A 21,955-nucleotide genomic window follows, 5' to 3' on the forward strand; every position below is an offset into this window, starting at 1 on the left:
CCTTATTACATGGAGTCAGTTTGTCTGCACAGGAAAGGGTTAAGGAAATGCTTATGGAACACAACCATATAAATGAGAGAAGTGCAAGAAGCAGGGAGATAGAGAAATTACTACCTCTATATTTAAATATATAATTTCTGAAAACATGATGTGTCCATTTGCAACTTGAGCTGTGTAAGACCTGTATTTTGGCACATGACAGGGCCACGGCTGTCTCTGTATATTGAACATAAAGACAATAATTCTTAACAGTTAAAAGATAAAAGGCAAGTATAGTAGCTTCTATATAGTCTCCCTAAGCAAATAAAACAGTGGCAATGCAGTGAAATACAGAGTTCTGAGATAAAGGCAGAGTCAGATACTCAAATACTCCAAAGTCAGCATTAAATCCAAGCAGTAAAATGAGCTCCCAGGACAAAGTGTCTTTTTAGAAAAGTGACCAAAGAAGGAAAAAGAACACAGATATGCCACCTGCAGTAAAACAGGTGACAGGAATGTACCAAAATACATTAAGAAATTCCAAATATGCTTAATAGATTGTAGTTCAGCATAGTTATAATGCAGTTTAGCCTACTGATAATGCCTTAGAAAGTTCTGCTTTGAAACCAGAGTGCAATGCTAGCATGATGAAAAAGCCATGACTTAGCAGCAAAATCTCCAGGCAAATAAAGAGAGAGTCAAGAATGTTGTCCAAACAACTGACATGTCTCCTGCAGACCAGCACTGCCTGAAGCCCTGGAGGGGTTTTAGCTTTGAAGGGAGAGTTCACTCCCACACTTGCTGTAAATAACAGGGAATATTTGTGTGACCTTCTGGGTTAAAGCCTTTGCTGGTAGCCACAGCTTGCTGAAAAGCAATACATAAACTGTGATAGCAAAGGTACAACTATGCCTTGCAAGATACGAAGCAAAACTGGTGCATTTTTATCTTCAGCTTTTGCTCAAAGGATGTGTATAAAACAGCACTAAATATTTACATAATGCTGTCCAATTTCAACTCTAAGATATTACAAGATTTAGTCCAAACCCCTGGCTTTCAGTGCTAGGTGAGAACATGTAGCACAGCAGATAAGTATAACACTAAATGTTCACCCCCAGACATCAGAGGAAATTCTATTAATGAAAAATTTCTGTTAGTCTGGAATAGTTATGCAAATTTTAGAGATTAAAAAGATCCCATTTTAAAAAAAAGGCACTAAGCAATGATTCTGCAGTAGAGGGGTGAAGGAATATATCATATTTTGCTGGAAAAGTGCCTGGAAAATTGACACCCAGCTGAATACTGCCTTGGCCCATGACAGATGGATGGAACCTCAATAAAAAAGGATAGTGGAAAGTGAAAAGGACGAATTCAGATGACAGAGCTGTCTCAAGGCTTACTTTAGGGCTCCTCCTGGCCCTCAGAGCCCTCTCAAGATGATGTCTTCCTTTCTGTGATCCCCTCAGAGAACTCAGCAGCTCTATTTCCCACTGCTATTTGTTCTGGAATTCAGTTCTTGATTAAACTTGAAATAATTGTCATAGTGCCCATCAATGTCTTTGAATGAAAGATTGTAGCAAGGACTTTGTTGATAGCAGCCATTAATTATTACTACAACAATTAAACAAGTGTTTTCCTGAAATGAAACAAGTGTTTTTCTGCTGCAGATAAGGATGAATTTACTCTTTTGAACATGCTTTATTTGTCAGAGTTCTCACAATTCTGTACCTATGGCTTTTTCCCCCCAGAAAACCTTTACTGCCTGATCCATTTTTGCATTTTTTGCCATGTGTTTTTGATACTGGCATGCTCAGACAGCTGGAGGTAGCAGAAACAAGTGAAGTATCAAGAGAAGACTGATGCTCAGTCAGTTATAGAACGAGCTAAACTCTACTGCCTAAATCAATATGGTCAAGAAAATACCTCAAAAAATGAGTCCACGGAAGATGAGTCTTAGAAGACCAAGGATGAAGTACCTGTCTCTCCATCACACTGTCATGTTATCTGTGTGCTCATGGTTAATTATCCAGTATTATCACACTATGTCAATTTTTATTTCAAAGTTCTAAATCCTCTGAATTATAAAACAAGGTTTAATGGAAAACTTTAGAAAATAGTTTAAAATTTTTACACAAAAATATCTTTAGAATGCAAAAAGGCACTATTTGTAAGTATTCAGTTATTATCAGCTATTAACATTAAATCAGCGTTAGCTGACTGAGCTATTAATTTTAAAAGCAAATAATCTGAATTATTTGGTAATTTTTCATAATATACTTATCATTAATGTGATAAAATCCCATTTAAGCCTAATGTTCTCTTAATGTGCAAGCCCAAGGATAACACACTGCCCTATGTAGTAATTTGGTACTAATGATTTTTATTTTACATTCTGATTGCAATTTTTAATTTTTAAAACCCCATGTTCTTTCACCTCGAATAAGGTAAAACATTAATAGCTAATTTTATAGCCTGAATTATTTTTTATGTCTCCTACCTTTTATAGCTAGAGTTTCTCTCTTATTTCTGGGATTGGTTTAGAATTATAAATACCAGTGTAAAAATCCTGAAGTTCATCTGTGCAAGGCAGGATTGTGCCCTTCACAAGCTTTCAGAGAAGCAGAAGATATCTGAGCAACCTTGCAGTGCTCAGCAAACACAACTGTTATTGGATAATGGCTGCCCCCACTGTAAGGATGCCTGCAGGGATACTGTCAGTGCTAATTAATGTTAGTGTCAATGTTGTCTCTGTTTAAAAAAAGAAAAATAATGGGAAACAAACAAGCAGAAAGAGTCACAAAAATCCATCAGACAAGAAGAACATTTCAAGGTATTTCATTGTCTTTAGCTGCACAGCACATTATAGAAGCCACTTATATATTCATGCTTGTTAAAAATAGTAGAGAACTTAACAGAGAGTGTTTTAAACTGATTGTTATTTAAAGGACACCTGACATCCAGAGATGTCTCACTGTCCATCACAACAAAATTGCTGCTATATCTGGAGGCTACTTAGAAGCTTAAGTTTTGATAAAGGAAGTCAAAGACATTTCTTCATCACCAAAGTCACCTGAATTTCAAGTCCATTTCTTCCTGAAGTGTGAATGTATTAGAGCTTTTTAAAAAAAAAATTGACAGAACTTGTTCAGGATTTTCAAAATAATTTATTTAGTACCCTAGGATTAGCATGGCTGTTACCCTCCAAAATAATAGCACTGGACAATTTTCTTCGTATTTATTTTATGCACCTTGTTCTTCCCCCTTAAACTGGAATAGCACTAGTGCTGTGCTGCTATTGAGCCTCACAACATCTGCTTGTCATTTTGTTTCCCTTTTCCTTGAACAACAGCCTTCATGCCTCTCATAAATCTCCTGTCTCATTCTTGGTCTCAGTTCCTTGTCCTTTCTATCTGTATGCTTTTATTTCTCAACAGACCTCACCAATCCTCCTCATGCATCTCCACACTCACTCACATATCCCTGCATGAAGCAAAATAACACTCCAGCCTTGAGAGCTACCCAAAGCAACTTTCAGTTACACAAAGAAAATTGTTCAGTGTTAATTGTACTTTGGAAAATCGAATTTCTGTGGATTTTTTGTTGTTGAGGAAAACAGTGAGATTACATCAGCATAAATGCCTGTGAAAAAATTGAAGTCACTAGGCATAAGGCAGAACAACATCCAAAGCCAATGAACCATAGGGGTCTCAGCAGCTATTTATAGTATCCCCTACTTAAAATTTATGTAAGGATTTTCCCCGGGGCCTTCACAGTCCTACAGTTTTCAACATCAAGCAAAATAATTATAGATTACTCTTACCCGATAACCTCTCCAGAAGGACTGAATTAGTATGCTGGCTTCTTCTTCTGACAGAAGCAGAGATAGAGGAACTGGTGGTCTAGGACTTAAAAAAAAAAAAATTAACAGACAGCCTATAAATGTAAAACACTTTCTTCCCTAACAGTATGTTTTATCAAAAAGAGAAATGTTGTTCAGGAGCCTGAAAGACAGTTTCTTATTGCTCTGAAAACAAAATGCACAAAGAATGTCTCCTTTACAAATGTATTGATACACTACAAGAATTCCTTCTGAAAACAATATTGTACAAATGGCACATTTCTTATGGTCATCTTTCTTCCTCTTCTACATGTACTTCAGACTCCCCCTATTATGGTAAGGTTTGGGGTGGCAGTGGGAGGTGGGCAAGGGAAGCAGTCTGCCATTTGTAAAGCAGGAAAGGTTTTAGTGTGTGTGCAACAATGAACAGACTTATATGTAAATGTTTATTACATGAAATACACAGAATATAAACATATCTTAGTACATTCATTTACATTATGGTGTCACTTTAAATTAAAACATGCTGAAAAATAATGATTATCAAATCTGCACAGCATGAATCCATGTTTAGAAATATTTAAACAAGTTCTTAAAATGCTGAAATTTTACTTTTGATACCATATACACTTTCTTTTGATGATAAAAGAATGCAATACATTACTGAACTCAAGCATTTTCAGCCAAAATATATGGTAGCTTGAAAGAACATTTGGTGATTCTGTTGCTACCAACTTTAATGGGAACAAGCTAGTAATTAAATTCAGCCATCACTAGCAAAACCTCAAATGACTATATCAAACCTTGCTTCCCAAAAGCCATTTTCTATCGGTGTTGATTTATTTCTCAGACACAATGATAAAAGAAATCATCCATTAGAAAGGACAAAACAAAATTTATTTCTATACTGTCTTTTATGAGAAATGTAATTTGCAGCCAAGAACTACAGAGTAATAACACTGCAACTCATGAAAACACCAGTTCTAAAGAGAAGCCTTGGCACAGCACTAGAATGGCTGCCAAGAGCCACTCTCCCTGCATGGGGAACAGACTGAACACAGCCTTGACTTGGAAGAACACATGATGAATTTGGATGCAGCACCCACCTACAGACACACAGCCCATGCAGGGACATGATCTATAGTATTTTTATTATAAAGACACTGCAAAGCCCATCAATAACAAGCTATTTATTTATGCAGTCTTACATTTTCTGGCTAAAATGCTGCAACATCTTTTGGAAATTTATTTATGGCATATTACAGCCCAAGCTAGGAGGCTTGACAGCTTACATTTTCCTTTCACTTAATTTCATTCATATTAGTCTCTGCCCTAGTAAGCTTCCTATGCTCTCTGACGTCTTTCTCTCAGGGCTTGTCTTCACTGCAGGAGCATTTCAACTTGGAGCACAGCCTTAGCTCTTATCTAATGCTACACTGACTCCACTGGTTCAGCCTGTGTACTCAGCTAAATTGGTCTCATCATCATGTCAGCTGGGTTTTAGCCTACATTTATTTTAATGTGAACTAAAACCTTGGTCTGTTTGGAAAAGTCGAAATAAGGCAAAAATAAAAAGCAGTCTCTCCATTGAGCTAAACTGTCTTAGCCCTGTGAACATTAATTAGCATTTCTCCTGCTCAGGGGAAATCGTAAGTGCTGGACAAGCAAGGCTTCCTGAGATAACAGCTTCTTATAATCAGCCTTAAAAATCTGAAGTTGGACTGTGCTGGTTTCCCTGATAGGCTTTCATCCTCTGTTCTATTTTAGATCTTTTTGAAAACCAAAACTTAGGGAAAATCACAGGAAGACCTACATATTTTACAGCAGTTATATCAAAGACACTGAACTTTCTCTAAGAATAAGTACATCTCCAAAGAACAACTTGAGATTTCTCCTAGCCTGCAAGGTCAACTTTAGCATTTCATTGCTTTCATTTTCAAATTATAAAAATGTCTAGCTTATAATCCAACACTAAAACTGAGACAGCAATGTGAAAAATCAAGCAAGAACAGGATTTCCTTTTTAGTATCAGTCACTGGCAGATATCAATCCTTTCAAATGGCACAGCTTTAAAGACCAGAAGTCATGCCAGGTCCAGTTTGGTCTAAGGGAATAAATGGAGAATATACACAATTGTCTGCAGGTCAAATAAAAATAGAATCTGAGCAGGGGCAGTCACCCCTCAGCAGCCAACGAGAGGATCTGTCATTTGTGGCAGAAGACAGCTGGATGCCTGCAAGATGCAAACTGACAGTACAGTGTACACTGAATACATTCTGCTTATTTAGTCCTTGATTATGCCCAATCTTAAAAGCCCACATATGAAACAGTGATATCTGTTGAGATATACGTATATTGCTTAACATAAGTTGCACCTGTAAAAGAGCATTAAAAAAATATTTTTATTATTTTATTTTACCAAATCTGCATAAAGCAGACACTGACCAAAGTTAAATTCCAGAAACATGTTTCTTGCCTTCTGAACAAGCTTGTACAGATCTTGATTCTGTGAAATATTCACTACTCATATGACATTATGAAAGTGGAATTTTGCACCCAGAAGATACAAAACAGACTTGCATTAAATAAATGGAGGAGGCATGGAAAAAGGTTCTTAATGAAGACATGTTTCGGATTTCCTCATGGACAGAAGATGGGGTTCTCAAAGAATTCTGAAAAGGGAGGAAAAGAGCCTTTCCATTTTTTTGTCTCCAAAACAGACAAAATAATCTCTGGGCGTTCATAGTCACAGTGATGGGCACTGAATTCAGGCAGTGTTTCCACACACTAATACCCAGAAACTCTGATTATCTTCACATTCCAATCTGTCTTACAAATAGTCCTGATTGCTTCCTTGGAAACAAAATATAAGATTAAAAATGTAATCAAGAAAACGTTCAGTGTATATAATTCAGGGTTTTGTAATGGCTCCTCCTGCTCCAATCTGTTCCCTCACATTCAAGCAGCAGCCCCAGAGGCAGGTGCCTGCAGGGAGCAGCAGTGCCTGGGGCTCCTGGTGTGCAGGTGAGAGGGGAATCTCCAGGTGCAGCCATGGAATGGCTTCTAGAAAGCTCTTCTCTAGAAATATTGAAGCAACTCTAATGAAAAGGATGAGGCCTCCTAAGTTTCAATACAGTGACCACAGCCACATTCACTTCACCTTTAATTCGACTGTGATGGTTATTGTTCTTGAATATTCAGATCATGTACAATCACAGGCAATGACAGAGTCACTGTAAAATTCATAATCTAAAGACCACAGAATAGGGGTAAATATGACACACAAGTAAATGACCATGATGGTCTGCATAACTCTTAAAAAAAGGATTCTGAGAAAGTCTTTGTTTTGGGAAATACTCAAAAAAATCATGTGCTGGTCTGAATAACCAAAAAAACTCTGCTAGAAATTTCTCAAAGTATTTATCTTTCATATTTGCTGTATTTCTTATTCCTAATCATAGCATCTAGAAACATGACAGCAACAGCTGCCTTCTTTAGGTCTTTCTTCTTACATGCCTATCCAGATTCCCAAAAGTGTGCAATAATGAAAAAGTATTGTTTTGATACAAAATAAATGCCTCAAAAATACTTCTGCTTAAAAATACTACTAAGGTCATTTACCCAAAAACCAGGAAAATGGTGGTTCATAAGCAGTCAGACACTGAAGTACTGATTCATCTGACCTGGTATTTAAAATCAATTACATATATTCATCAAATATTACACAGGCACTGTATGAGCCTCTCAGATTTCCAGGGAAGTATTCCCACAGACACCTGACAAAAATACCCTGGAACATTTTCATAGGTCAAACAGAGTGTGAACTGAGACTTTTCTTTGTAACATTTTCAGTATTAGTACAACTATCCCATAGTCAGCAATAAATTCCTAATCACTAGTTTTCTTTTGCAACAATCTAAATGCACAAGAATAAGATTGTCAGTATTTGGGAAAAAAAAATCCTTACAATATACAAGAAAACATTTTAGTGCAGTATATGGAGAGTCCACTTTTGAAGGATTGTAAATGTAGGAATAACCAAATTTAAACTACTTAAAAGAGGAACTGCAACCAAGTAGACATCTTAAAGTGTGACTCCTGCTAGTTAGCAGGAATCTCAACTCCTCTATCATCTTGTCCATATAAAAGTTCCTTTATACTGTCAATAGTGAATTGAATTTAAAAATGTTATAAATACATTTGAGAATGCTATCAAAGTGCCCATAGTGATAATATGCATTCAACTGCTAGACACATACCAACTATTTATATACTTGCTTATCTATTTATAATGAAGAAAAGACAAGACTGTGGAGCTAACATGAGAAAGTTGTTGTGTGGGGAGGCAGAGTCATGTAACCAACAGGAGACTGAGGCAGAACAGGTGATTTGTAACCAGAATGTCAGAGGAATGAGAGAAAGCACAGCAAGAAGTCTTTGTAATGAGAACATGCCAGAAAAATAGCAGAGCAAGAATCTTTTGTCTTCAGTTTTTTCTGAAAATCACAGTGATTTCTTGTCTCAATAGGCTCTCCTTGGGAGGACGTGCCCACTTCAATGCTCCAACTGAGCTCCCATGTGCTTGCATACTTGCCACATGTTTTGGAAGTCACAGAGCATTGCCTCAGCTTTCTCTCTCGTAGGACCAATGTTTATGCAGTCTGTGAGAGTGTCTGTGGGCCTGGACTGAAGGAAACCAAACATGGACCTGTTCCAAAGGCCACTCATCTCAACGGGAAAATTCCCATCTATGTTTGTGTACTTTAGGTCAGACTTTGTATGCAGAAAACATGAAAAACTCCCCTTAGTGCTCCAACAGCAACATTAGGAAGATGTCACAAAGCACTTATAAGTTTTCAGTTTTCTCATTGCCATTTTGACAACCTTTACATAAATTGAAACGTTTTTAATGCATCAGATATTACAGCCATAACACCCTCAACCCCATAAAGCACCATTACAAAATATAAATATTTTACACAGAAAATTGCTGCAGTCTTTCAACACACAGTTTTTAAGTAAAAAATTTCTCCTTTGTTAACCTGAATTCTGCCACATTACTTGAATGACAATTTTTACTTGGAAACACACAGAATAACATCCACAGGGATGTATTTGTTGGACTTCCTGTTATTACAATAAAATGTTATTTAAAGCTCAAATTATTAAAGAAAATTAAAGAACATATAAGGCAAACAAAGCATACTCCAAACATGGCTGGATTAGACACAAATCAATTGAATATAGCAGTGTGCAGAAAGCACAGCCTGTAGAAAATGGGCATATTATGGAAAGAAAAAAAATCAGTCACCCGTGCAAAATTACCCCTACTGGCCATCTGAGAGCTGACAATGAAGTCAACTGTAAAGGCAGCTGAGACCAGCAGACTTCACCCAATTAAAATATCTGGGGGAGGGAGAAAAAAAATAATCAATGTATATATATGTGTATACAGACATTTGGCAAAAAGCCACTACTCCAAATTTAGTAATCATTTATATCTTAGCTGCCCACTTCAGTAAAGCCATGATAAAGTTATTTTCTCTGTGTCTGTACACTTGTTTTGGTACACACAGATAGATTAAACCAGGAAATGTGTCCTTCTGAACTGGGTAGCCAGTAAATATCTCTAATAAAAAAGAAGAAAATGCAGATTAAAAAAAATCTTGTGAATTATTTTTTATCTGAACATCAAAAGCCAGGAAATGCTTGTTCCTAACATAGGTGCATACACTATACACCACTCTCTCTCATTGGATGTAAGGTCCAGGGTTATGTTGAACAATGCTATCATATTATTATATTTACATGACAGGCTTTTTTATATCACTGTTTTTCAGAGCAGGGGAACAGTGTTTTATTGGTTTCTTCATATTTCTTCCATTAAAATGCTGAATAAGGTAGGGAAATTATGCTGCCGTGTTACTCAGACTATCTATGCCAGAAAAGTAAAATTTCAGAGGGATCAGAGCATAATCAGAGCTCACTGACTTGCCCTGATTCAGTACACAGAGCTTGGTTACTTGCAGCTGAGCTTCAGTGCTGTTCAACCAGAAACACCACTGGAAAATGCTGACAAAAGGCAACTGTGGTGCTCATTAGCATATTTATAGGATTACAAAACGTTCCCAGCTCTAATTCTGTTTCTTCACTTGGTTCTTTCAGCAGCCTCAAATGGAGGAACAGGCACATCACTTTGTACCCCAGCAAGTGCCCACCAAACGTGTGCTGGTTTTGTGTTCAAATCCACTTTCCTGCCCTCTGAAAGGTGCAGCTGTCCTTTAAGGCAACAGAAATGTCTGGCATGTGATACGGAGATTACCAGTCAGCACTGAAGCTGCTCCTTCTATTGCTTTGGAAATCTGCTTGGGGAATTGAAGGTTCCCAGGGGATGGAATATTTTGTCAGCACTACTGGTAACATGCAGAACTCAGTGGAAGACAAGGTACCTATACTAAGATGTCACAGCTATTATTACACTAAAGCTGGAAACAAATTCAAATTTTACAGGCTCCTTCACCTACAACATCTAGGTTTTAAAGGTACAAGGTTTGCCTTTAAAATTCTGAAAACTGATGCAGCATTTAGGTCTCCTTATTAGGGAAAAGTAGGCTGCAAGATCTCATTTAGAAATGCATTGCACAGAAAGTGAAGCTCGTAAGACTGTGGCTTTGACAATTCTTTAAAAAAATTAAATTGAGCTTCAAAGAAGAAACTGGAGGCACTGGAGGGGAGCCAAAAATGTCATACTCAAGTATGGAATACATTAAAAAAAGCTGGATCCCGGATAGAACAAAAACAATAGTCCTCTGGGGGTTTTTTGTTTTGGTGGTTTTTTTAAGCATTAAGACTGCTTGGCACTGATAAACCCATCTAAACAGTTGGGATAAGGATGCTTGCCATCAAAATTTGACCAGCACTTTTCAGTATATTGTCTCTCATATATTCTTAATCCTGTTTAAAAAGTTAAAACTCCTCTAAAAAATAGAAATGGAAATGACAATAAAAAGCACAGAATCAATTACATTTTAAATGTGATAGCTGGAAGGATATAACAATAAACTATTTATGGGATATCCAGGACATAATAATAGATTTTCTTTTTTTATTCTTATTTAATATTGCAGCCTTTCATTTTGCTCCAATAATATTTACTTCAGAAGCAGCATTTTTTAAATCTGTAATTTTAGGATAAGATCACTAAAAGTAGTTATTTAATAGTAATTTTAATAATTATTATTTCAAGGGCCTACTTGTTTATAGAGGATTTAAGATGAAGTGTATCAACTTAAGTAGGACTCTGACACTCCAGTGTCCTTGTGGAGCTGTCACTCCGTTATTTAGGAGCACCACCACTAACAGAAGCTGTGAGTCATCCAGGCTGTGATTCCACTGTGTATTTCTCTCGTTGGCAAAGCTGACTTAAGCAGTTCCTGCCACCACCTCTCTATCTTAGCCGCTCATTTGCTCAATTCACCTTGCCCTGAGCCCTTCATTTTAATCCTTTGTTTGTGCCAATACACAGGTTTGCCACTCGGCAAGATGAAGCAGACTGGAGAAATGATCTGTTTTCAATAGCTGTACAAACCCTCCTCACACATTTTGGCAGAGAGATTCCTAACTCAGAGCAGGGCCCTGATCAGAATAATCCAGCACCCTACCAAACAGACAAGGTGGTATCAGGGTGCCTACAAGCAGGTTGGGGTGAGGTACAGGAGAGAGCAGGGAACATTTTGTTCAACTTTACTTCCAAGAGAAATGTTTGTAAAACCGTGATCTCAAAGATTTTATCTTTGGCACAAACATCCATCCTCACAAACCCGCGGTACCAAAACGGCCAAGGGCTCTCTGTGTGCTTAAGAAATGGGTGCAACAACCAGGCTGCAGCTCACGTTCACTTGACAAAGCACAGCCTTAAATGGGCATCTTGTTGGCAAGAACTGTGTTTGACAGAATGAAACAGATGTGTCCCAGCAGAGGCAGGTTAGAACAGCAGTGCCAGGACAGCACGATGGCTGCAGGTACCAGAGTTGAGATGAAATGGGTCATTCTCCAAAGGGGTCTTGTACTCAGAAATGTCCAATACAGCTCTGACCACCTCTCAGGGAGTCAAAGTTAACCCTTTTGACACAATTGCCAGCTTATCCACAAAGACCTGTGATAAGGAGCTTTCCTCTTGCTCCATTGGTGTCTCAAGGTTCCAAGTGTTACACGTCAAGAATTCAAAGAAGTTAAATTTCCACTTACATCACATAACAAAGTAAATGTATCTACAAAGATATTAATCTCTGTTTTCACCAATTACCAATCCAGATTCCAGTTAAGTTTTCACATTGAAAATTTTCTTTAAAATCTGACCTCTGTTAGTTTCTTATTCTCTCACTGTGGACTAATCCTTTGCTTTTCTCACACAGCAGCTATATTTTAAAGTAAATGCAGTCTCAAGGACAGTAGCATTTCTTTCAAAACTATTGTGCTGTTTGGTTCTAAGAAAATAACAAGGAATATATGATTGAGGCTGCCAAAAACAAGTGCTGATTTCTCAAAGTCATAAATGTCTGCAGAAATGCATCCCGATACTAAGAATTGTTACAGGTATTTCCAAAGCAGCTGCTTACAGTTAGAGAAGAATTTCTTGACTATACTCTCAAAGATTTCCACAAGAGAAAGCAGCATTGAAAAAAATGTTTTACTCCTTAGTATAAAGATGTTCATAATACTACCAGACCATTCAAATGTCCTTCATTCTACAATTAAAATGTTTAGGAATTCAAAATTAATTTATCTGCGAACAATTCTGGTACAAAATACCTTGTCAGTAATACACTAGCCAGTTAGAAACTATCACATAGTTCTTTGTTGCACACAGTAAAGGGCATTTCTGAGGGCACAGCTGCAACGTATTGAGGCTCTATTACTTTTTTGGGATAGAAGAGGCAAAAGAATAAAAGGAGAAAAAATTATTCTGAGTACTGCAATAACTTACTGGTCCTTTAGCCAGTCCTTAACAAAAGGAATGGAAAACAATTCTGTGAATGACTCATCTTTCCTCTTTGGATTCTTGCTAAAGAAAAAGGAAAACAACTCACATTAATTTAAATTTCAGCTATTCAATTTGCAAATTAGTGCCTTGGAATCACTGAACATACTTAGTAGCAAAAAACATGATTAACTTACTTGTATAACCACTCAGTTAGAAAATCAGAGGGAATAAATTTGGTTCTTTTTTCCTAAAGACAGAAGACAGTTTCAAATTATTTATTATCTTTGGATTGGTCAGATGTTTAAAATAAATTGACTGTTTTTTATTAAATAAAATATACAGTGCATTACTCTGTCTACTCTTTATTGCTACTGCCAACAGTCAGCGGCTCAGCCAAAACTTTAGAAATTTTGTGGAATGATTTTAAGACAAACTATGAGTGAGAAAATTCTACATATATTATCTTGATGTTTACTGCAGTATATCTAGAACAAAGATCTCTGAATGGTGCTCTAAGTGGCAATGTCATTGTGAAGAAATTAACAGAACTCATTCATACATGAAAATATGTTGTAAATTCCTTGCCATTTTGTTTAAAGTTCTATTATCATACTCAAAATACTTCATTTCTTCCAAAAGACAGAGGGAACATTGATTGGATATTGTTTCCTCCTGCATGGAACCAGCTTGAAGATGCTGTGAATACCCACAGGCAGAGTATTGTGTGGCTGCTCTGACCAAAGCATCTGCTGGGTGGTCAGGAAATGAAGGCAGAACCAAAGGAAGGCTTTTGTCTGTCCACAGCCACACAAACCATGGACATTACAGAGAACCAGGTAAAAAGTTCAAAACCTGGAGCTCCACAGCAAAACATTTGTACACTTTGCTCCCAGTTCTCAATCTTAACCAACAAAGAGAATTTTGCAAAATGTTTTGCAGCAGGTTGTCCTTAGGGACTCGTGCAGCCAGTACCACAGAGCTTGCATTTTGATAAAGCCAGAATGGATCAGGAAATCCTTTTTTTTTAAGCATTTCCTCTGACATTCCATCTTGACAGATTGAATGTATAAACGATACAGGTGCTTATTCTGCTCATCACAAACCACAGTAACCATAATGTGCAGAATAGAACATGGAGTTCTGGATGGAATAACAGAGAGCTTGATCAGTATCTTCAGAACCCCTCTGACATGAGATGGATGCACACAGTCACAGTGAACCCTAAAAGAGACTGAGCCCTGCAGCCCCAGGGCACCCAGTGCTTCATCACAATAGCAGCCACTGCTAAAAAAGCAAGCTGAGCTCCCATCCCAACACTTGCCCTGTCAAACAGGAGATTCAACTGTAATAATTGCTTCTTAGGAAAACAATTCACACTGGTCAAAAGCTTTTGTGAAGCTGCTTAATGTCACAAAAGAGGCTAAAGTCTTGTTTAAAATGTAAGAAGTTAAGATACTACTACCACTTACTGAGGAAAATACAATAAACATGTAATTGAAAATCTAAAGCATGACAAATGACTTTATTTTATGCATATCCTCAAATGTGAACAGAGAGGCAGGAAACATGTTCTACATAGTATAATTCTTTCAGTTCATGGTATATGTCATAATTTGGGGGTCAGACACAGGTGAAGTGGAAGAGGAACATCGTGTGAGGTGCTGACTGCCCAGGGAAGAACACAGAGCAGTCAGATAGCTGGGGATGACAAGTGTGAAGTTTAGTGCTGGACTGCAGGGCAGTCCTACAGCATACCCAGGAAAGCTTTTAATTTTCTAAGAGAATCTTACCCTTGATAGAAATATAGTCTGATTCCAACAGAGGGGAAAAAAAACTTCAAAAAAAAAAAAGCTTCAAAAAAGTAAAAAAAGAAACCAGAAGAACAGCAGATGAGATCATCATGAAACAATTATTAATCCTGAGCCATACATGTCTTTATTATCTGTTTTGTGAAAACCAAAGCTTTGGGGTTCAGGTAGGGCTCCATTAAGTGGTTGGCTGGGAAGGAACACAGCTCCTCATGCAATTTTCGCACTTATGCTGATACCAAATGCTGTTCCAATAAGCCCAGCACCTAAACTTTAAGAGACCAATACCTTCACTGCAGAGCTTTCTGTGAGTCACTTCAAATGTTAAATGGACAAATCCTGACTTACACAGAATCTGTGAGCAAACAGCAGAGTCTGATTGTGACTGTACAGCTATTCTCAATCAGGATGAAAATGGGTCCCATTACTTAGGGAATTGTTTCAGAGAATAAATTCTACACTTTGACAACAAAATTCAATTTAATCTAGCAGTTGTAATTTAATCTGTTTTAAGTAAATTGCTTTTCCTTTGCAATGAAAAAAAATTATCAGAACAGGGTTCTCAAAACAGCCATCACCGAAGGAATCAAATTCATCTTGTTTTATCCTTGTTAGAGGCAGTGAACTTAGCAGAGAGGAATTCAATCAAGCTGAATATTTTTTATTTTATTTTCTTTGCCAGGAAACAGTTTATTTTGCTAGTGAATTAAATCATTAGTTGCACAGCAGTCAACATTTATAAAGGGAAAAAATTACATAAATTGACCTGCCTTTGACACATTCCTCCTATGCTGCATGAATCCGGATAAAAAACAGGAAATATCTGTACAATGTGCATTGTTAACCTGCAGATGTGTTTATAAACTGTTTATATACAGAATTCATTTTCCATTTTTCAGTTTAAATATGATGTGCTTGGTAATAGTCATGAAAATATACTGGTGATCAGAAGATGGCAAAGTCATTAGGAAACCTTCCATTCCCTTTCCCCGATCCATCATAATTTTAAATATATCCCATTACAGGGCCTGATACAGCTTCCTCCTTCTATGATAGCTAACTAGAAAGAAAAGTCAGAGTTATTCTAATAAAAACATTTATACATTGTTCAGTTTATTGCTGAAAAATGAATGCATTAGTCGGTTCTCATGGAAGGAAAGATTTAAGAACATCATCTTTCCCCTGTAGGCATTTGATAGCAGATGGGATAAAACACAAGATAACTTATGGTGGGAAAAAAAAAAAATCAGTGAGGGAATACATTGGGCAACCTAATAGGTTTCTTTCACCTCTAATTTAAAAATGAAGCTTCTGCAGACTGTTCTCATATTTATGTCAGTTTGAAGTCTGCGCACACATCTAGCAGCTGGTGGTTTTTCTAGGCTTTAGCTTTTCGGATTTTTTGTATGCATCACATAATGCAAGAAAGCCTGTTTGAATTGTTATGTTTCTTTATCACCTTTCAAAAAGATCTTTCCTACACAAATCCCTGCTTCCAACATAACCATTTCCGTTTCCTGACTTCCCCATGTGATTGTACAATTCTTCCTCTCCAGACATGGATGCACCTTCTCTGGTCTCTGAATTCCCCTGTTGGCCCCAGGATCTGATTTCCTTAATACAATTTCAATTGTTCAAAAGCTCTCCTATTTAACTTTTCCTTCTCATTCATCTTAATTTCCTTTCAAAACATGAAAACCTTTAGTCCCTCTCATCAAAATCCCACTCTTCATTCTCCCTCACCATTCCCCCTCTCTTCTCCTGGGCTCTTTCACCATTGATTGCAGCCAGTCTGAGTATTCCCCCCTTCCTTCCACTGCTTCTTCTATTTATCTTCCACTGGTTTATTCTGTACCACTGCCCTTTTCAGGCTTTAGTGACCCATGTCTAGCCAGAATTCAAACCCAGTATTCTTTTCTCATCCTTCATCATTTCTGCTGGTTTCATTACAATTAATCTTCTTCATGTCCTGTTGTCTCATGAATTCCATGAATCTTTTGAATCTTTGTTGTCCTCTTATTTTTGGAAGCTGTATTCCAATGTGTTTATCACAAGATCCTTTCTCCCTGTTCCTACTTTGGGTTTGTAAGGACTCAGCTTTTGATCCTAAAATTCAGTTCAAGTTATTTCATTAGCCATTTTAATCCAAATTGTAGCAATTGGGTTTTTTCCCTCCAAATCCATACGGAATGACACATTTCTTACCAAACTAAAGGATAACTAAAAATCACATATGTATGCCAAAAAATGAAACAGAATGTGCAAGTTCAAGCACCTGGACAACAATGGAAAAGAACATAAATATTCATTTATATAGCAAGCATAAAGAGCTATTGTTTTCTTAGTTATTGTTCAAAAGGAGGAAGAAATGAGGTCACAGTGGAAAACTATCACCTGACCTCAGCTTGCTTTCCTGAGCTTGGTTCCCCAGTAGCAGGGCATCTCTTCACATACATCAGCTTTCTATAAGCTGAACTCATTTTTATCAAGTTTCTAAACATTAGAAAATAATTGCTTTTAGTAGTTCCTGCAAAGCAGCACACAGACCCATATAAAATCCATTTTCAGCACACACACTTCTAATACATATACCACTGAAGATCTGCAAAATTTCTCAGATTAAAAATAGACAAAGTAACCTTAGATTTGTTCTGAGTTTGAAACAGAAACATTTCTAAGAATTTCAATATTATTAAAATATCTTTGTATTTAAGTTTTATTGCCTTCAGAAATAGCTAACATCTACCAAAACTGTATTTTAAACCATTTGTAGGACTTGTCTTTCTCCTAAAGGATATATGCTTCCAAAAAAACCCCAAAAGAATCAATATAGATTTTATTAAAAGTGTGATGAATAATATATATGTTCAATCTGTTCTTGGCTAGGTAATGTAAATGTGATGGCAGGAATGACAGACACATATCATATAAATGAACCATTTTCCTATTTCACAGCTTACAGATATATATATATACACACCTGTATATCCATCAGTTAATAGACACACAGAAATTTTGTGAAGACTGAGAAAAATTTGAAATAACTGGTATTAAATGTACAGGTTTGGATCTGAAATTCAAATTCCCATGGTTTGAGAAAACAGCAGAAATGATGGGAATCCCCCCAGCTCCCAGTGCCTAAGCTATTGCTGGGGCTCTGCTAGGCTGCAGTGATAAAATGAGGAATGTATTTATGCTTTATTTTGCACCAGTCCTAGTGGGTTTTTAAGCATTCCTTATAGACAATGAGGAATGTCTCTCTAGATGTACATTAAAAACAAATTTATAAAAACAATGTAGCAAACAATTATTTTTAAATCTGCATTTTTATAAGCTCATTCATGTTGGATACCCTGCCTTCCAGTTAAATGGAATTTACAAGAAAAACAAGCTAAAATAGAAAATTTATCCCTATTACAGTGCCAGACCAGCAAAAATAACTGAGTCACAAAGTAAAATTCAAGTTCTGTACATCACCCTCAAATGAGTGAAATGTATTAATGTGAAAGGAAGCCTGTTCCTCTAAAACACAACATTCTTTAGGCTAGATACAATCAGATATTTAAGGAGGATTTGTAGAGAACTAGAGATTGTCATAATGATCAAGTTCATGTAGAATGTAATCTATTCTGAATTACTGGAGAAAATAACATTTAAAACCAGATCCAAAAAAAAACCCTGCCCTGATATATCATATTATTGTGGATGGTTTTCTTGCAAAAGACCAAATTTTAAAAATACTGCCTGTGAAATAAAAGGCTGTAACTTCCTGCCAGTGACTTGAAATGAAAACTACAAACCAACCTCCAAACACTTCTCCTTCTCTGCTTCCTGCAGCAGTGCAGCCAGTCCTGGTAAGAGCACTGGGAAGATGTAAAACTCCAAGTATTCTCGAGGAGAACCTGAGCAAAACAGGACAGCCTTCACTTACAGCTAAGCACTTGGATTTCACAAAACCACCACCATTAGATATCTTAAAGTCAGTACCAGTCATTCTGTCAATACCATCACAGCTTGGACAAAGCAGATTCATTCCCTTCACAGACAGCCACTGGTCTGTCTTCACTTCTCAACAAACACAACACAAACTTGGGTAAATTTCAAACTAAATGTGCACCAGCACTGCAGACTCAGTGTGCCTCAGAGATGTCAGATTCAGTTTTAAGTGAAGAAACTCAGACACCAGAAGCAGTTTAGTCACAGAAGTGAAAAGCTCTGTGAATTAATTTACCCTGACAGGAAGAAATTAGCCTGTGCTGAACTCAGTGCTGCTGCAGTTAGACCACTTTGGTTTCTCATGCCCTTTACAATCTGTATTATCAGTTAGTCATAAAACTGAATTTCTAGACTGAGGAAAAACCAAAGGTTATATTTTAGTGGTGCTTTGATTTTTTTGTCATAATTGCTTCATACTTGCCAGATCCTTCAGAGATTTTAACCTGACTGCATGTATCCAACCTTTCCCCTCTCAGAGGGCTGTCTGGGTTGGCACCTCTCCCCATTCAGGCAGTATTCAGGTTTTGGTGTGATCAGCAAAGCTTAAATCATACAAATGTTCTCTTCTGGCAACACAGCTGAAACACTGAATTTATTCTCAGCTTTATGCCTTTAATTGGTTCATATACTGCCAGAAAATGCTCATAATTGGGAGGACACTATTTATATAGAAGCCAAGGGTAACACTGCTTCTGACTTGCACCAGGAATTCCTAATAAGCAAGAATTAATAGAAGAGAAGATGAAATGAGGGGCTAAAATGCATAATAAAAACAGACTGCTGCTTGGTAAATTCATTATCAAGTATAGGAATTGATAAAAGTGGAAGAACAAAACTTCAGAGCTGCTTCCATTCTTGTCTGTAAGATGGGAAAAGACAGTATTTTGAAAGCAGTTTTCAAATTCAATTGTCTGCTTAGTCTATTGATCCTAGTTTTGCATTATTAAATCAGAGGAAGAAATGCCTGCCATTTCTGATTTAGGTGCCTAAATAAAAAGTCACTTATTCAGAAGAGCACAGAAGTACCTTAGCTAGTCAATGCTGGTGGTTTGTAATGCATAATTTGGTATTTCTTCCATTGACCAAGTGGCCAAGCTGGCTCCCTGTCTTCAAACCAGGCAAATTCCACACAAGCAAAGGTGTTGCTGTTAATGCTCTAAATTAAATAAACTACAAATCCTTGCCATATGCAAGACAAATAATCACAGCAGGGTTCAAGATAATATACTCAGACTTACATTTTTTTGGATTAGGGGGTTCTCCAGGGGGAGCTTCCCCAAGTACAGATAGCAGATATTGGTCTGCAGGAGGAGAAAAAAGCTCTTCCATAGGAATTTCTGCTTCCAAAGGCACCTGCCCAAAAGAAATGTATCCTGTCGAAAGACCCCAACAGACTAGACAAAAAATATACAAACCAATTCAACAGGAAAAAAAAAATTATAGGGTCAGTTAAAAATTATGGAACTATAATTTCTAATTCAAATATTGTATTATTTATGCATTTTCTGAATACTTGAAAATATAATAATTACACTTAAATAATAATGTACTTAAGTAATAATATAAATAACTACACTTTAAAAACTTCTGCAGTTTCCAGCACAGTAAAATCATCCAAACCTAACAGAAGGTATATGACTCCTTTTGACAGAATATGGTGAGAGATCACAATTTAAAAAATATTTTATCCATTGCAAGAAATAGTAATTATTTGATAATTAATGCTGGTAGCATTTTCTGAATAGGTATTTTCCATTCAGAAGCTTAAATATCTCTTTCACATTGTTGAGAAGACACTCCCGTTTTAAAGAAAATAAACTTTTCTTGTTAGCATTACTCCAGTTGCTTTAAATACAAGCAATTATTTGGAATATTACATTTGTTGGTCCAAGTAAGCTGCTTGAAAAATAATAGTTTTGTTTTCATTTTATGAATGAGTCTACCCTGTGGGTACCCAATTTTCACATTTAGTTGTTTAAAATATTTTCAATCCATCTCTCTGCAGATTTTTTACTTGAACTGTACTCACTGATTCTTGTTTTGATTCAGGATCTTGTTTTGATCGAGGAACATCTGAAAATTGAGGCTGTTCCTCTTCATGCTCTAAAAGTAAAAAAAAAAGTACAACATTTACCAGGAGACCCTAAAAAATTATTTATTTTCCTCCTAAACCAACATTATTTTAAAAGGTATTTATTTAGGTTTGAAAAAACAGAAGTTACTACACAATAAATATTTGTTTAACACGAAATCTAATGTTTTAAAACAAGCAAGAACTTTAGACACTCTTGTCATGTCCTCTCTTGAGCTTTAAGTCAAGTGCAAGGCTCTCACTGACAAATGAACACTTATTGGGAAAAAGGTACCAAAATAAACCAAAATAATAGTTCAAAATATTGCAACAGAAGTAAAATGTACATGCTTGCACTGAATTAACCATTGTTTTTACCAGTAGACAATCCACTTTTCATAGTGGATTCCTCTATAAGCAATTAAATCCCACAGACATTGTTAAGCATTATTGTCTCCACTTAAAAAAAAAAAAAAAAAAAATAAAATAAAATCCCGATGAACTAGAAGCTGTACATGACCCTCAAGGATTACTGAGTGACTCAGGCTGAGACAAATAAAGGCCCAAGACAAGGAACTCGCTGAGAGCACCCCCAGGTCCCACAGCAGGTCCAGCTCCACCATCGCAGCGCGGATTAATGGCACCACCAAACCCTTGGGTGCTGCAGGTGCTTGGCTTAGAACAACCAGCCCTACTCCTACCCGAAAATGGCCATTTTAGTGCAAAACGCCTGCTTTGGGCGTTATGAAGTACTGAAGGAAGATAACCTTGTGGGAACTGCAGAGCTGCAGCGCTGGTCCCTCAGCTTTGCAATCTCAGTGTTCTCGGACTGTGGGAGAAGCCCAGGGCCCCTGAGCACAGATGTTCTGTGCTCATTTAACCTTTGCTAAGCACTGACATTCTCCTCTCTGCCTTCCCCAGGCAGTTCCCGACCCGTTACAGGATGACCTCAGGGCGCAGGGGGCAGCCTGGCTGCGGCACCAGCACACACACAGCGCGTCTGCCGGGAGCGTACGGCGGCGACAGCACCGTAAGGCCCACGAGCAGAACCGCTCGGGGCCCTGCTGCCGGTGGGGATCGGGGCGGCTTCGGGCACTCTGTGGGGCGCGCGGGAGAGGAGCGGGCGGCCCAGGCCGGGGCTGGCCGGGCAGCGGGCAAGGGCAGCCTGAAGGGCCCCGAGGGGCCGGGGAGGCAGCGCGGGAGCCCTGCCCGGGGGGCTCGGAGCGGAGCCGGGGCTGGCCGGGCTCCCACCTGAGCCGTGCCCGCCCTCCGCCATGGCC

At 37.6% G+C, this 21,955-nt stretch overlaps 1 protein-coding gene across 1 annotated transcript in view; it reads right to left on the reverse strand.

The window, feature by feature from the left end:
- The window catches only part of IQCK (IQ motif containing K), a 31,600-nt gene extending 9,649 nt beyond the window's left edge, over positions 1–21,951 (reverse strand). Inside the window, exons 1-7 of the mRNA XM_041462121.1 lie at positions 21,657–21,951; positions 20,634–20,707; positions 19,843–19,957; positions 18,413–18,510; positions 12,995–13,047; positions 12,804–12,881; positions 3,800–3,884 (exon numbers count right to left, since the gene is read on the reverse strand). Coding sequence (XP_041318055.1) covers positions 3,800–3,884; positions 12,804–12,881; positions 12,995–13,047; positions 18,413–18,510; positions 19,843–19,957; positions 20,634–20,707; positions 21,657–21,951 — 798 coding nt within the window. The remainder of the gene's footprint in view (positions 1–3,799; positions 3,885–12,803; positions 12,882–12,994; positions 13,048–18,412; positions 18,511–19,842; positions 19,958–20,633; positions 20,708–21,656) is intronic.
- Between the last annotated feature and the right edge of the window lie 4 nt (positions 21,952–21,955).

The sequence above is a fragment of the Pyrgilauda ruficollis genome, unplaced genomic scaffold, assembly GCF_017590135.1.
Source record: "Pyrgilauda ruficollis isolate IOZ18807 unplaced genomic scaffold, ASM1759013v1 scaffold16, whole genome shotgun sequence".
NCBI classification, from domain to species: Eukaryota; Metazoa; Chordata; class Aves; order Passeriformes; family Passeridae; genus Pyrgilauda; species Pyrgilauda ruficollis.